This window comes from Paracoccidioides brasiliensis, assembly GCF_000150735.1.
Source record: "Paracoccidioides brasiliensis Pb18 unplaced genomic scaffold supercont2.5, whole genome shotgun sequence".
In the NCBI taxonomy this organism is placed as follows: Eukaryota; Fungi; Ascomycota; class Eurotiomycetes; order Onygenales; family Ajellomycetaceae; genus Paracoccidioides; species Paracoccidioides brasiliensis.
Genome location: NW_011371362.1, coordinates 939,643 through 954,689, shown reverse-complemented (window position 1 = coordinate 954,689; position 15,047 = coordinate 939,643). Strand labels below are relative to the sequence as shown.

The window sequence follows — 15,047 nt, the reverse complement described above, 5'->3', positions numbered from 1 at the left end:
TCCTCCGGTTGATCGTATCGTCCTTTGCTTTCTCTATTCTAGTTGGTCTCATGGCGTCTGTATTTGGTTTAAGGTTTCTGGGAAGGCCTCGAGCCGTCCGCCCTTGGATGTGTGAAAACTGTCGGTATCTTAGTTCATCTGCAATAGCCCAGGCTGGTCATAGCCGATGGTCCACGATTAAACATGACAAGGGCAAAAACGATGCTGCAAAGAGTAAAGAACGAGTTTTATATGCTAGAGATATAATCAATGCATCAAAATGTGAGTGTATTTCTCAATGTGGTTAGTTTCTTCTCCTTTTTATGTTGACAGTCCTTTACACAGTATTTGGACCAGATCCAAGCTTGAATCCACGCCTTGCCTTAGTAATCACGAAAGCGAAACGAAGTGGGATGTCTAAGAGTACAATTGAAGCTGCCATTGCGCGGGGTCAGGGTGTATCATCTACGGGTGCAGCTCTGGAATCTGTAACCATTGAAGCACTTCTTCCCGGGTCAGTTGCTGTCGTAATTGAATGTATGACGGATCAAAAGGCACGAACACTACAGGATCTGCGTTTTCTAATTAAACATCACGGAGGAACTGTTACGCCTACAAGCTACCTTTTTGAGAAGAAGGGCAGGATCGTTTTTGAGAAAGTGGAAGGTCTGAATGTGGACGATTATCTGGAGCATGCCATTGATGCAGGCGCCATTGATGTGGATACTGATCACCAAGGCCGGCTCAGAGTATTCACGGAGCACACAGATACAAAGGCCGTCGGTGATAAACTTTCTGTCACGACTGGTTTGAAAATCGAGACTTTGGACATTATTTGGGACCCAAATAAGGATACGATTGTGAAATTGGAATCGGAAGAAGATACACATAAAATCGAAGAGATCCTCAATGCAATTCGCGAGGATTCCAGCGTCCAGGATATATACACCAACTCAACAATGACATAGCAAAAAAAAAAAAAAAAAGAAAAAAAGAAAAAAAAAAAGAAAGAAAAGGGTGGGGGAGGATATGTGTTGCGGAAACGATAGCCCTTGATGTTTTCGTGCGTCTGGTACACTACTTCCGCAATGCCTTCATTGTACTCCGCATAAGATTTCCAACGCCATCCGCTCCCATTTCGTCCAGCCACTCCAGCATCCGTAGCCTATATTCCTGCCAGGTTATCTTTATCCCCCCATCTTTATCTAGCGCAGCTAGTCCCTTTTGTGTGACGGGCCTTGTCAATCTCACAGCCAGGGATTTCCCTTCACTTTCTGACAGCTCTTCTTCAATTCTTCCAAAGCACGCTGATGAGGCTCTGCAAAGTGCAACGTTTTGGCTCAATGAAAAGACAGAGGAGAGTTGATATTTGTGTTTTACGCCACCTTTATCACGCCCCGGCCTTTCACTCAACTCCAGCAGATATTGCGAGAGCTCCGCTACGGTGGCGGTTGGAACGAGGCAACCTAAAGCGTTGGGATCTTCCGAGTTTAGGCCTCTGTTTCGCCAGAGGAGGTTGCAGATATCCATCACGTAGCCGTTAAACCGAGAAACCATCTCTATTGGATATGATTGATCGGGTGATCCTTGGTTATGCAGCGTCGTTGATGTTAGCGAATTTTCGAAGGCAGATTTATATGCGGCCAATATAGAACATAGTGTCGAGATATGGCTTAGTGTTGGTGTAAACGAAAGAAAATATATCATCTGCATTTGCGGAACAGTGATGCGAATGTTACAATTCGTGGGTGCATAGCTGTAAAGCGCTGCAAGACCTGCATAAAATTGAAGAACGGCTAATGTGCCGGATCGCATATGCATAGTTCCATCACTTTTAGGTCGCTGAGGGCTCTCGAGTATAGTTAGGGCAAGCAGTTCTGCCCTTCCAATGACTTCCGGTAGAGGGGGAATAGGGAATGACGGAGAGGGGGTGGCGCGTATTATAGCACCCCAATGTTGGATTAGTGAGGAATAATATTGAAGTATTAGAACTTTTGAGGCCAGCTTTTCATTTATAATAGCGTTTTCCAGTGGAGTGAAGTAGTTCTCACGAAGCGTCTCGTAGTTTTGTAAGGGTATGTACTCTAGGAGCCCAAGAATAGCACTTTGACTATCATGACCATTCCAGGAGATCAGATAGTTGCGTAGAAACTTGTCCACGGCTTGAGGCATGCTCTACAGAAAACGACAGTCAATAAAAACATTGTCACTTGAGCAAACATACCCAGGAAAAACAGCACCTACCTTCGTAAAACGTACAAAGCCAACCAGGACATCAAGAACATATTCCAAATGTCCCGTATCATCACTTGCCTCATATCCTTCCTCCCCCGCCCGTATTCTATCTAGCTCCTCCTCCAAAAAGCTATCCAACCAGCTTTCCAGCCTCCGCATTGCCCCCTCGTTCCTTACAAGTAGCAAGAATTTCTGTGCCAGGGGGTCCACTAATGCCGCAGCAACCTGATTCGGCAGTTCAATCCTATCCAGTTTCTGAATGAAATCATTCGCGTTCCTCAGTTCCTCCAACGACGTGAAATCTTGCCTGACACGCGACGTCTGAACGGCAGGTATGACAACCTCAATTCGACTCCTTTTTACCTTCCCGCGCCGCACAGCTTGAAACGTCTGTGGAGCGCTGTCATTTTTCCGTGAAAGTCCCGCGGCAGCAGTCTTTTCTTGAACATGTCTCATCTGCTTAACCCACTTGGGGTCAGGGTGCTTGAAGAAGTAAGTTGGACGTCCCGCCGATGCGTAGGCATCCCCCACGATGATGTCAGGATAATAGCTCTTGAAAACTTTCAGCAGCCCCAGGAGTTCCCTCTCCTCGCCCCCGGTTTTCCGCATGAGTTCCATGATCGCCTGGATGCGGAATGGTCTGATATGTTTCCTGCGCGTTATTAGCGAGAGGAGATGGCATAGTAACCGGCGCAGACTGATCATGTCCAGGAAATTGAACAAAACAGCATAGAGTCTTGATAGATACGATTGATCTTCCATGTCCTCGTAGACCAAGATGAGCCATCTCAGGAGCAACGCCTGGGTTGTTGGTGACGGCTTGCTTTTGCCGGGTCCAAAGCAGCTGATGACTTTTGAGACAGTGCCAGGCATAACACGCTCAGCTGGATAAAGGTTTTTTATCAATGTGGTTACGGTGGTTTGGTCTAAGTGTTTAGACTTTGAGATGATGGTAATCAGGCGGTCTAAAAGTCGGATTGGAATGCCAGACTCATACGCATTGGACGCGATGGTTTTCGCGAGGTCAGCGACGTTTGTGCGCCGCTGTTTCGCGGGAATGGAGGCAACTACATGTACGTACGTGTTAATTGACTGTTTTGATGTATATCATATGAAAGGGATACAAGTATCGCTACCATTTTCCAGCTGCTCAATTGCGTCTTCCATGTCTTGTGACGCAAATTCGGTTCCTGTTTGGTTGAATAGGTTAGATGTTGAAGCACAAAATTCAACTAGGATTTCAGATGAATTGTACCCCGCTGTACTTCTCGCGCCATGATCTCTCTTTATGTGCTTTATGGCTTAGATTGAAGCGAAAAAATGCCTCCTGGGGCTGAGAGGTGCTTATCCAAGGTCCCATACAGCTTCATACAATCTCACGAGTCAGGGAGAAAGAGAAGAAGAATATACGGGTTTGGTGGACAAGAGCTACCTTGTAGATTTGGGACCTTATATTTTGGAAATGTAAATTGTAATTGTGGAGACGAATTCATCGCCATTGGAACTGGCATAACGTTAATTAAGTTACGTCCGCAGTTTTGGATTTTGCGACGCGATTAACTAACGCGTCAAAGCGTTTGGTCGAAATGGGGAAACGAGCTATCAACCAAAGCCCAAATATTAGAAGGCCCGGAATTGTTCAGTGTGGTCGCATTGGTCGGGAGAATCTCTGAATATAAGATATTATCCAAACTGAAATTTATGCATGAAACTGGCATCTACATCTTGGATTGAAAACTGTCATGTTGAGAACACGATATCACATGCCTTGGACATTGTCGGATGGAGAATTCAACCCATATACACTTTTCCTTTGGAAACGCTATATCTGCCAAAGAATACAAAATTGAGATTAATACTGGATAATAAATCGGGATGACTATAACTCCCTAAGCAACGAATTATCTAGTCCTAATGTTTGTGGCCCACAGGTATGGGGCTCTAGAGCGCCAATTCAAGCCTAAGAGAAGGGGTCTGTGGAATTTTGTAGATTAACAGAAACAAGTTGATGGGAAGCCATTAAGAAAACCTCAAGCCAAAATACAAGCATCCAATTTATTCAGGATAAAAACATTCAGGCCCGCTGGATGGACCGAGACAAGATAGCATGTATCAGGAGACAGAGAAATCTCTGAACTTTTCCGTCCATATAGCATAAGGTGACCACGAAATGACCTCTGATTTCTATTCAATAGAAATATATTTGTTAGATAAATTAATATCACAAGCGCTCTCTGTTATCATATCATGAAGCCCCTGCCAATGTTTTTTGCTCAGGCAATACTAAATCGAATCTACTTCCGTTTCCGCGCAGACTGCTTTGTCTTGGATCCAGAAGCGCTTGCCTCAGGCTTCGGTTCAGGGGAGTCAGGGCCGTCCAGCGCTTTGGGTTGCTGGGTGGTTTTGACTTCTTCGACTTCATCTTCTTCACCGCCTTGTCCGAACTCGTTGACTCGTTTAGGGTCAACCTTGTATTTGTAGCTTTGATACAGCCAGATGAAAAAGATAACATCGTCTCTTAGAGTGGCAAGTCTATGGAGCATAGGCATTTTTATGGTAAATGCGAAAAGATCGTCGATAAAGGTATTGAGGAATTTATAAGTTAAGGCTTTTCCCGGCATATGAGCGACGGACTACGGAAAGGGATGTTAGCAGGAGAAAATACGATTTATCTTTCATCGAATGCGTAGCGTAAGGATTCTTACCTTCAATCGGTAATTGATGTAGAGACTAGGCACCATCATGAGGAAACCGTAGGCGTAGACACTGCCGACCAAGGTTTCGATAACAAAAGAGTACCATGACTTATGCTCTATGTAGATGAGGCTGTAAATAGCGTATGCAGCCAGTAACGGGACCGCGAGAATATAAAGGTACTTGAAAGCGATTTCATCATACTCCTTAGTCTTCTGTTCGGTTTCGCTGAGCTTATGTTTGTCCTCAAAGACAATAACATAAGGCAAGAAGGAAAACGATGATCCTGGTGATGGACGGCGAATTCGCACATCGACGGTTTTCGTGATCTTCCACGCTTCCAGGATAATTCCGAAACCTTGACCACCGAGAATCATCCATGAAGTGCCCTCGCTGTTATCTAGCAGGTACAGGAAGATGACAGTTTGCATGAAGACGTTCCCGAGTATGGTCCGAACCGATGTGCCAACAACGTCCTTCTTTTTACGCCAATGGGACTGATCTGAGGTCAGCATGGCATCGCTATTATAATAGGATGTGCCCTGACAAGGAATTCGCTTACAATATCGTTCTTGAATGCCAATGCTTCGAAAAGCATATGGAGGACGCTGACAATGAATGTAGTAGCCAACAGGTAACTATTCGTGTCCAACAAGATCTCCTTGAAAGTTTCAAACTCAGTTCCGTCACCGCCTGCAGGGATGGGGCCATCTGTTGCGGCTTGTCTCTGATTCTGCTTTACATTCTCGTCGATATTTGACAACAAGTTAAATTTCCAATTCTTCATATTGTTCAGCGTTATATGGATGGGTAGCGTTTCAACAGTGGAGTTTAGTTCGGTCATATGGCTCTTCAATTGCCAGAACGTATTGACAAATAGGATTGGATAGTACCATCCGTTCTGACCGGTAGCATCTCTCGCGCCAGTTCTTTCCAGCTGCAGATACTGCCGTGACGCTGGAGCCATGGTAGGAAAGTTGATAACCCCGGTATCCGGTATGACGGAAAGGGTGAAGTTGGGATGATAAAACGATCCTATTTGTGTCACTCGCGGAACTTCTTCAGGCTCATCCGTTCCACCCCCGCTAAGGAGATTCTTGAGCTTTTTTACCTTCTTTTTGGGGAGATATTGGTTCAGGGGTCGACGGAAATACACAGCGTTATCCGAGCTATAACCCTTATCGTTTGGATACAGCGGGTTGCCAGTGAGTGACATAAAGAAATGCGCCCAGAGTGTGCCATTTTGCTGGACCTCCTTGGGCACTTTGAAACCTGTCGAGATTTCCCTGTTCGCCTCCCAGTCACCGATAGTGAAGTTTCTCTCCTCGAGCACCTTCGAATCTGCTGGGACAGTATCTAGTGATGGAATATGGGTAGAGGGTGAGACATAGACAGCAATGTCTACGGAGCTGTCCATAGGCCATATGGGAGCGACCTGATAAGGAATGTCCGTGGCATTGGCAATGGTATGGATATCAGGCCGGTCTGTGAATGCTGGAATGGATACCTGCTGTTGGGCTGGACCAGAACCACTCTGTGAGGACTTCGACCCAAATATCTGCGTAACAAAAAATTGGGTTGCACCGAAAATCGCCAGGCCTTGAATAACAGACCTGATCAACGACTGTGTTGCGTGGTCAGCTCTGCGAGCTCAGCAATATGGTTTGGACGGGAGCAGAGAATACTTACACCTGAGCCCTGATCTTCTTGTTGTTGCCCACGGCCCGACATATTGGATCTGCTGGACAATATACCAAGATGCCAGGTATGATGGTCGATTGCAAAGAAAAAAGCCCGGGAGTAGTCCGGGGCCTCTCAAATGAGGGCGCAACACGCAAGGGAACATGAGACGGAGCAGACGGAACGTCTGCGATTAGTCATCAATCCACCACCTCATCCCAAGAATAGGTAAAGATGCCATACAAAATACCCTTTTCATATCGTGGTTCTCCTTTAGCAGCGAGAGTGAATATTTTTACTCCATGGCTGTTTAAGAATTCTATATCTTTGTTACTCTGGATTTTGCAGTGGGCCGCATATCCTGTTTGTCGTGAGCCTCCGTTTACTCCTCATTGATCTCAGCAGCACAGAACGATATGGCCAATAGGGTTGCGGAGTTGCCTTTCTGCTTGATATACAAATGATGGAGAACTCCATGTCTCCAGGACCCCTGCCTTCTTATTTTCCTGCTCACGATGGGCCACGGGTATGGGTTGTGTCAGCGGGGAGCTCACCCATTGGTATCTCGCTGGCTCGCCAGCTAATTGCTCATGGTGACATTGTCGTAGCTGGCATTTCGGGATTGGACCCTGAGCAGGGAGACCCCCGTAGCGCTGATTTTAAAGCGTTTTTGGATGAACTGTCTTTCCACAATGCAAAATGGAGGGAGCGGATGAAACCTGTGGTTGTTGACATCAGGTCTGAGTCCCCAAATTATTAACAGGGGGTTGAAGAAGGACGCTGCTTTCCCTGCTGCATGGCGGAAAAAGGGCCTAATGTAATAGAAGGCTTGGCTGATCTATTATGGTCAAATTTGCTTGCAGAATGATGAACGAGTGTCAGGCAATCATCGCAGAAGCTATCAGCGCCTTTGGAAGAGTAGACGTTTTGATCTGCTGCTCAAGCCAAGGTAGGTTAGTAGATCTAGCCATCTACGTTCAGCATTTATTTTGATTTGAAAATGCTTCCTTTCCCCCCTTTTTTCTTCTTCATCTTCATCTTTTCTTTTCTTTCTATTCTCTCTCTCTCTCTCTATATATATATATTTTTTCACCATCACCGCCATTTACATATTGAGCTAACATAAGAATCTATCCACAGCAATAATTGGTACTGTGGAGGAGCTTGCTGCATCAGAACGGACTCAGCTTCTAGTCAAAGACCAATTCGAAACAAATTATTTTGGACCCGTGAATCTGATTAAGGCTGTCTTACCGCAGCTCAGGAGGCAGAAATTCGGCCATATTATAGTTGTTGGCGGCATCAGTAGGTTGAACTACAGTTGTAGGGTGTATAAACCCTTGTCTGATCTTTACACCTAGCCGGTCATATAGGTACCCCTGGATTAGGGGTTTACTGTGCGGCAGGTTGGGCTCTGGAAGGATTTTGCGACGTACGTACTCCATTAGAGCTCTGAGTGTCACATCTCATACACCCAGTGAGTGGCAAGATTGATGGAAAACTGCGAACATATAGACGCCCAAATGAAGATATGGAAAGAGAAGTCTAATGAAAATAACAGAGCCTCGCTTATGAAATCGCCCCTTTTAACATCCGCCTCACAATCCTCCAATGTAGCATCGAAATTGGGATCCTCACGAATCTTATCACCAGTGTCCCGCCAATTCTCTCCGCCTACTCCCCTTCCACAAACCATGCCCCCTTATTTCGCAACATCATGAATGGCCTGCTCTCTCGTCTCCCCAATTTCCGACAGCAATATGGACAATCCCTGGAACCAACGCAGACGGTTGCTTTCTGCTCCCCAACCTCGCCGGCAGTTTCCACCACCTCATCAACAAACACAAATGCTGATACTAACCCTAACGCCTACGCAACCTCAGACACAAGTACAGACAACAACCCTGATCCAGGCCAACAAGCAGAGCAAGCAGCTGGTGATGACGAGGAACTCACCGGCTCCCATCAACCCCTCTCCGCACAAACAGTAGTATCGCTATATCCACCTCTAAGCCCCGCGCATTTGGACGTGTTGATGTCGGAAACCATACATGCCATCACTGCCATTGGTGGGCATGAGAATCCACCAGCTAGACATATTGTGGGCGCAGAGGGGAGTGCAGCGGTCAAAGAGAAGTTGAAGACGGTGACAGAGGAGTTAGAGGATTTCATCGAGTGTAGCAGTGCGGTGGATATTCATTGTAATTCTGATGTTGGGGGTGGAAGTGGGAGTACTATTGGTAGGGGAGGAAATGACAGTACAGAGGAAGGGGGGTTTGAATTTTTATGAATGTACGTTTATATGTTTTATAGGTATTCTTTTCGTTGTCATTATAGTGAGATAACTAGGTGTACATATATATGTCCACGTATCCGTGTGGTTGTTTGGAATCGAAGGAGGAATGTCGGTACGCTATGCTGTTCATGATGGGTTACGATTACTTTAAAAAATGGTGCCAAATCAGAGCAGTAGGCAAATTTCTCATTATATATCGATAATCTCTTTGCAGGTGATATTTATGCTGTAGCAAAGTAGCGACAAAGTTGGTGTTTTCAAACGCAGGTTCATCTCTTATTTGTGTGCCATTTTGTAAAATATAAGAAGAAAAGAAGTGCACGGCATGTCCAATTCTATCTATACTATATTTTGAACATTATATCCAAGATCTTGAGAAAGTTAAAATAGCACAAAATAGAAACGGAAAAATAAAAATGAAAGAAACTGGAGAGGGCACCAGTCAGTAATTTACCTTCCTGCTAAATTTCGTAGTTGAAAAATAAGAAGGGAAAGAAAAAAAAAAGAAAAAAATGCGTAAAAAAGCGTACTGTGGGTGGAACTGAGCGGAACAGGCTATGAGGGTCAAGGAGTCGTATTTTAGGTCATCTCGATCCCAAGACTAAAATTACACAAGTCATCGTTCAAAATGAAAGATCTCGAGTAAGATAACCCGCGCACAGAAAAGCGCCATAGGCTGCTGTCAAATCAGAAATCGACAAGGGGGAAATCCTTGTGATAAACTGGAAGCAACGAATTCGTCGGAAATCCAAAGGAGACCGATGTTCTCTTCTCCAAATCCCTTTGATCATTTCTGTCTGACAAACCAAGTCTGTCTGCATTCCCACAAGCTGCCCATATCCTGGTTATCTCTATAGCAACGAAACTCCTTCCACGCATTTCCATTGGGCGGCTCAGTGATTCGGCCATCAATTTCGAGGATTTTGTTGGCTAGGCCGCCCGGACCGGTGACACCGCTGAATATTATGTCTTTGGGAATAGTTTCTTTCCTTGGTTGTTCCGCTGAGGGCTCTGGTACATTTTCAGATGTGGGTTGAACCATAGTATCGTCATCTCTCTGGTTTGCTGTTTGCTCAGCAGCAGGTCCTGCAGTGGTTTCTGTTTCCATTGTAGTGCCATTGGCAGCTGCGTTTCCACGAGTAATTCCAGCAGCCTGAGTCTCCAGGCAAGCCTGTTGGTTGGTGGTGACAACATCTGCACTGGCAGTTGCAGCTTTTGTATCAGGCTCAAAAGTATCGGGACCATTGACCGATACCGGTTCCTTCGACTGTGAATAATTGGAACAGCAGGCACTTGCAGTTGCCTCCAATGTTGTGTCCATCGGTACGTCTTCATTCATTTGCCCAGGTGCAACAGCGCCACTGTCGCCTATAACAGTTCCCAGAAGGCCAGTTTGGTCTTTCATGTGTGCTGAAGATAGTTCAGACTCAGAATCAGCGGAGATCTCAGTGATTCCGCTGCGGGAGTTACACTTGTGGTTATCGACGTTCATAGGTTCCGGTGCAGCAACGGATACGATGGCAGGGCCTATATGCTGCGTAGATTCAGTGGCGGCTTGATTGTCAGATACGTCAGCCTGACCATCCATCACTGAGGCCGCTGATCTATTGGCAATTGCGCCATCAACTGGTGGATTGAACGTGTTCCTTGAGGGTTCAGGGCTTGAAGTTGAGTGGATGGTTGGGTCAACTTCAACTTCCTGCTCCTCGGAAACTTGGTTAGAGGCTGAAGTGCTGTCCTTAACATCACCAGAGATTGAAGCATTCGAGGCTTCCGCTTTCATGTCAGAGCAAACGGTGTCATCCCTATTAACGGGATCGGCGTTATTAAATAGAAATACACGTTGACCCGGGGGAATAGCGAAAGTAAGAGAAGAGCCATCGCGGTCAATAATCTGTTTACCATGATTAGTGGCAAACCCTAAAACCCAACAGGAAATACAGTATCACCAACCCGGACCTCCTTTTCCAATAGAATTTTCTCTCCGCCTCTACCAAAGGCTCTTGAGTATCTCCACACATCACCGACTCTCACCACACCATTCTCAACCAGAGTCCCCAGCTTCACCTTGCTACTCGCTCCGGCAATAACGGTGTAATCCAGTTTCTGCTTCTGTCCCCAAAACTCTTCAAACTGCTCCTCCTTGAACTTATCGAACATGCCCTGGGCTCTCTCCTCCATTGCCTCAGCTGCCTGCTGCTGCCATTCGGGATCATATCTGCCCGTCTGCAAGTCAATCTGGAATTGGCGAACAGCATCACGCCAGCTATTGGAATAGCGGACAAAGGATTCAGGAAGGGGAGGGATGACATAGTTTTCAGGGTCCTGCCCGTCTTTGGGAATTGGTGTAACAGCATGCCGCTGCATGTCATCTGGAAGTAAAGCTATAATCTCTTTCTTCTCATCCTCATCAAGACAGGTCCATGCCTTGGGATTGGCTAGGAGTTTCTGAATATCATCCTGTCAGCCTTTTATCATCAATAATATTTAACATTGGGAACCTTAGTCACTTACCACGAGATCAACTCCGATAATGCGCGATTTGGTACTGGTGAGCAATAACTCTTCGTTCCAGGGATCTTTCTTAGAAGACCTAGCTGGGCCACGCCTGGAGGCAGCGGCCTTTTTGACACCGGCCTGGGTCATTTTGGGCTGCTTCGCGACGGCGGTCTTGGATTTGGAGGTCTTATTCGTAACATCATCTGATGGTCCTGTTGCACCCGAAGCACGACAGGTTGCGCACGGTCTTCAATATAGTCAGCTTTCGCCTAGAAAATGTAAGGGAAAGGCTGGACTTATAGAATAAAAAATAGAAATAGAATAATAATAGACATGCCTAGTCGTGGTTTTGCCGCTTTTCTCCGCCTTCTGTTTACGGGGCCGGCCCATCGCTGCTGTTGCTGACTCAGCCCAACGTTATCAAAGGAAGCTTCAAGCGAATATCTGGCTTGATAGACACAGCTGGACAAGGAGCTGTTCGTCTCTGCTGCTGTTATTTATTCTCAGACCGGGAGTCCACAATGCGATAAGAAGCTGATGACAAGTTAAAGAGAAAAGGAAACGGATTGTGTGCGAGGATGGTTGTATCAACTCAGATTACTAGGCTGGATGGTGGGTTTTATCGACCAACCTTTGCTTATTGCGGTAACACGGAGAGAGATATTGGCTGGTCCCTTGAATTAACAGATGCTTTGGGTGAATCTAGGCGTCCCGCTTGTGGCTTCTGTGGATGATGAGCAGGTGAGTGATCCCCCCGGTGTTGCTGGTTGATGTTGCGCATTATTACCTTTGCACACCTTAGTGATGGATTCTCCCCCTTTAGGAGAGGTGAAGTGAAAGGCGACAGAATATTTCTCTAACTCGAAAATATATTTACTAGGGAGAGGCATTGTCCGAAATCAAATTGCACGCCAAAAAGATATGTCAACGATTGAACCGTAATTCGGAAACGCGAGCTACCATAGAGTCTGGGCAACACAACCTCCAGTGAGTAGACGTGGTCCTCGCTACTTTAAACTTCTAAATAGCCGCAGGAGCTCCAGTCGCTTATATATTCTCAATCTTATATGTATATAGTTATATTATCCAAGACGAAGTTTGCTTTCTCTGCATCACAGACAAATCATACCCGCGGAAACTAGCCTTTACTTATCTCGATGACCTGGCTACCGAATTCACAACCACCTACCCAGCTTCACAATACCTCTCCTCTAAGCTACCACCCTATGCCTTTCTTAATTTTGACAATTTTATTCAGCGAACAATGAAGACATATCAGGATAGTCGCACATCCCAGAACTTGGACAAGCTCAACGATGAGCTCAAAGATGTAACAAAGGTCATGACCAAGAATATCGAGGACCTCTTATACCGGGGTGACAGTCTGGAGCGGATGGGAGAGATGTCCGGCAGGCTAAGAGAAGACAGTCGGAAGTACCGCAAGGCGGCAGTGCGGATAAATTGGGAGTTGCTTATGAAACAGGTAGGTATCTGAAACTTGACTTATAGTAGATCAAAGCACTGGTTTCTAATTGGCATCTTGTTGTAGTACGGGCCATTTGCCGCTGTCGGTTTCATTATGTTTATATTGATCTGCTGGCGGTTTTCCTAAGTAGCGTCTCTCTTTTTAATCATAATGATATCATTTTTTACCCCATTGTCTTGTTTGAAGTTGATCAGAGAGACCCAGCATACCTTTATTCTCGACGTACTTTTTGTGGGCACTGTGATATCTTTCATACAGGCCATGCATGGCCCTATGGCGATGGCAGATGAACTCAGTCAACTTCAACTACTGGGAGTGCCGTCCCACTATAGCAACGTCCAGGTACGGTGATTTCCAGCGTGCAGGAGATTGCAATGCGCATCATTTCCTTGGTCACTCCTAATCCGAATACGCAATGTAAGAACAATCACTTCAAATCTCATCCTCCTCCTCATCAAAATCATCATCTTTACCCATGTAATAAAGAATTCTCCCTCCCTCACCGGGTCCCTCTCCTTTCTGCGCATCGAAATAAGGTAGCACAACACCTTCCCTCTCCCTCTTTTGCCTTTCAGTGAGTCCCAACTCAAAGGTCGACTCCGGCTCCCAGCCCTCTGTCGCAACAACCTCCTGATCCTCCTTCCGTCGATACAGGGGATGATCGTCCAGCAGCATCACAATCTCCTTACCCTGCTGGCGATGGACCTTGGACTCCGGTGGGAGATAATACCATTCCACAACCCCCTTACCGCTTTTACGTCGATGCTCCATTTCAATAACGAGGCCATTTCGATCATCGTCTGCGCCCTTGCCATGGTCGACGCTGCCAATGATGATACCGTCCGCCTCCTCCGCGAGACCAAAGGATGGAGCCATTAAGCTCCTGTCCCTCGCAGCCTTTTCAGCGAGGATGTGGCTCATGGAATGCACGCTGAGCACCGTGGTGGCGAGATATGTTAATAGAGATAGCGGTGAGGGTGCGTAAGATGTCTGATTCTGTGGACGTGTGGGGATATCTTGGTGGTATACGGCAATCAGTGACGTATACGAATTGCTCTGTGGGCTGGCAGGTGGAGGTCCGAGTAGAGAGCTCAGATATACTGCCAAGTTCAGCTGTTGCGTCCCGTCGCGTTTTCGGGATATCATTGAATTGATTGAATCGATAATTATAAGAGATCCTAAATGATGATATGAGCATGGTGCTGTTGATGGGGTGTTTGTAAAAGGGTCCACACACTTCTTGCGGTGGGGTTATTTGGTGATGGTGATGATTTTACGAGCACCTCTTTCACAATATCTGCCATGCTTTTTCGTCGAGTTGGGATAAATGTGTCGACGCCATCCGGGTGGATTAGGGTGGAGAAGGATACAAATATAACATGGACTTTCGATAGCTGGAAGGTTGTATATTATGGTTAGTCCCGGCGATTTTCTTTCAAAATATGACATTAGACGCAGAATTTTTATCGTGTACATATATACTCCCAGAAGACGGAGGTATCCAATATTAACGGCAAATTGACTAAGAATATAAAAGAGTTTGTGTATGCAATACTCTTTTTTATTCGGGGAATTATATATAACAAATCGACTTTGAATATGAACCAAAAGACAAGAGAGAAATATTCAACAGCAACGGACTAAGATGAGTGTTGGATATTACCTTTGCCCTTCTGATATATTCTCGAATTAAGGGAGAGGCGGGCTGTTCTAGAAAATCTAAAACAAGTGTTAAAGGAGATGTGAAATCGCGCAAGCTAAGTAGTTTCGACATGAGCAAAAGATTATGCGTGCGGCGGTGGGAGACATTTGTAGACGGCATATCTCCACACAAATAGAACGGGAATCTTCAAAAACCCAGATATCTCAGATCTGACGACCTTTCGTTGCTTTATTTGATTACTTAGATGTACTCCGTATCTCTTTCACTGTTCACTTCCGAAATCGAAGGTTGATTGATTGATATTAGCAGCACCAATGGCATAAACAGGCCACCGTAGGAAAGATTGGTAAGCTCAAGTAACTGGCCAGTTATTTTGACAAACCTTCAAGCTTCTGTTTAAGAGAGCAACATATCATCATTTTCGTTTCGCGGGCAGACAAAAGAACAGATCATGACTAAATCCCCTTACCTCCTAACTTAGTAACCTATTGGGAGTGGATTTACACTATCTAGTT

At 45.7% G+C, this 15,047-nt stretch overlaps 7 protein-coding genes across 7 annotated transcripts; 3 read left to right on the top strand and 4 right to left on the bottom strand.

Annotated features, from left to right (window-relative positions):
- Positions 1-50: 50 nt before the first annotated feature.
- PADG_04769 (uncharacterized protein) lies at positions 51-947 on the top strand (the record flags this gene model as incomplete). Its single annotated transcript, XM_010762066.1, has 2 exons — positions 51-261; positions 325-947. The coding sequence occupies 2 exons, from the start codon at positions 51-53 to the stop codon at positions 945-947; spliced, it is 834 nt and encodes a 277-aa protein (XP_010760368.1).
- A 109-nt stretch (positions 948-1,056) lies between these two features.
- On the bottom strand, positions 1,057-3,491 carry PADG_04768 (uncharacterized protein; the record flags this gene model as incomplete). Its single annotated transcript, XM_010762065.1, has 4 exons — positions 1,057-2,154; positions 2,224-3,281; positions 3,351-3,404; positions 3,470-3,491. 4 exons carry the CDS (start codon positions 3,489-3,491, stop codon positions 1,057-1,059), a joined length of 2,232 nt encoding a protein of 743 aa, XP_010760367.1.
- Positions 3,492-4,508: 1,017 nt separating this feature from the next.
- Positions 4,509-6,639, bottom strand: PADG_04767 (uncharacterized protein; the record flags this gene model as incomplete). The annotated part of the gene is made up of 4 exons (XM_010762064.1): positions 4,509-4,847; positions 4,920-5,405; positions 5,471-6,532; positions 6,598-6,639. The coding sequence occupies 4 exons, from the start codon at positions 6,637-6,639 to the stop codon at positions 4,509-4,511; spliced, it is 1,929 nt and encodes a 642-aa protein (XP_010760366.1).
- Positions 6,640-7,051: 412 nt separating this feature from the next.
- PADG_04766 (uncharacterized protein) lies at positions 7,052-8,878 on the top strand (the record flags this gene model as incomplete). The annotated part of the gene is made up of 5 exons (XM_010761834.1): positions 7,052-7,326; positions 7,452-7,537; positions 7,729-7,893; positions 7,950-8,020; positions 8,150-8,878. 5 exons carry the CDS (start codon positions 7,052-7,054, stop codon positions 8,876-8,878), a joined length of 1,326 nt encoding a protein of 441 aa, XP_010760136.1.
- Positions 8,879-9,671: 793 nt separating this feature from the next.
- PADG_04765 (uncharacterized protein) lies at positions 9,672-11,530 on the bottom strand (the record flags this gene model as incomplete). The annotated part of the gene is made up of 3 exons (XM_010761833.1): positions 9,672-10,778; positions 10,838-11,332; positions 11,399-11,530. 3 exons carry the CDS (start codon positions 11,528-11,530, stop codon positions 9,672-9,674), a joined length of 1,734 nt encoding a protein of 577 aa, XP_010760135.1.
- A 540-nt stretch (positions 11,531-12,070) lies between these two features.
- PADG_04764 (SNAP receptor SEC22) lies at positions 12,071-12,995 on the top strand (the record flags this gene model as incomplete). The annotated part of the gene is made up of 4 exons (XM_010761832.1): positions 12,071-12,124; positions 12,264-12,370; positions 12,461-12,866; positions 12,933-12,995. The coding sequence occupies 4 exons, from the start codon at positions 12,071-12,073 to the stop codon at positions 12,993-12,995; spliced, it is 630 nt and encodes a 209-aa protein (XP_010760134.1).
- A 306-nt stretch (positions 12,996-13,301) lies between these two features.
- PADG_04763 (Elongator subunit IKI1) lies at positions 13,302-14,691 on the bottom strand (the record flags this gene model as incomplete). The annotated part of the gene is made up of 3 exons (XM_010762063.1): positions 13,302-14,047; positions 14,107-14,263; positions 14,533-14,691. 3 exons carry the CDS (start codon positions 14,689-14,691, stop codon positions 13,302-13,304), a joined length of 1,062 nt encoding a protein of 353 aa, XP_010760365.1.
- Positions 14,692-15,047: the final 356 nt, after the last annotated feature.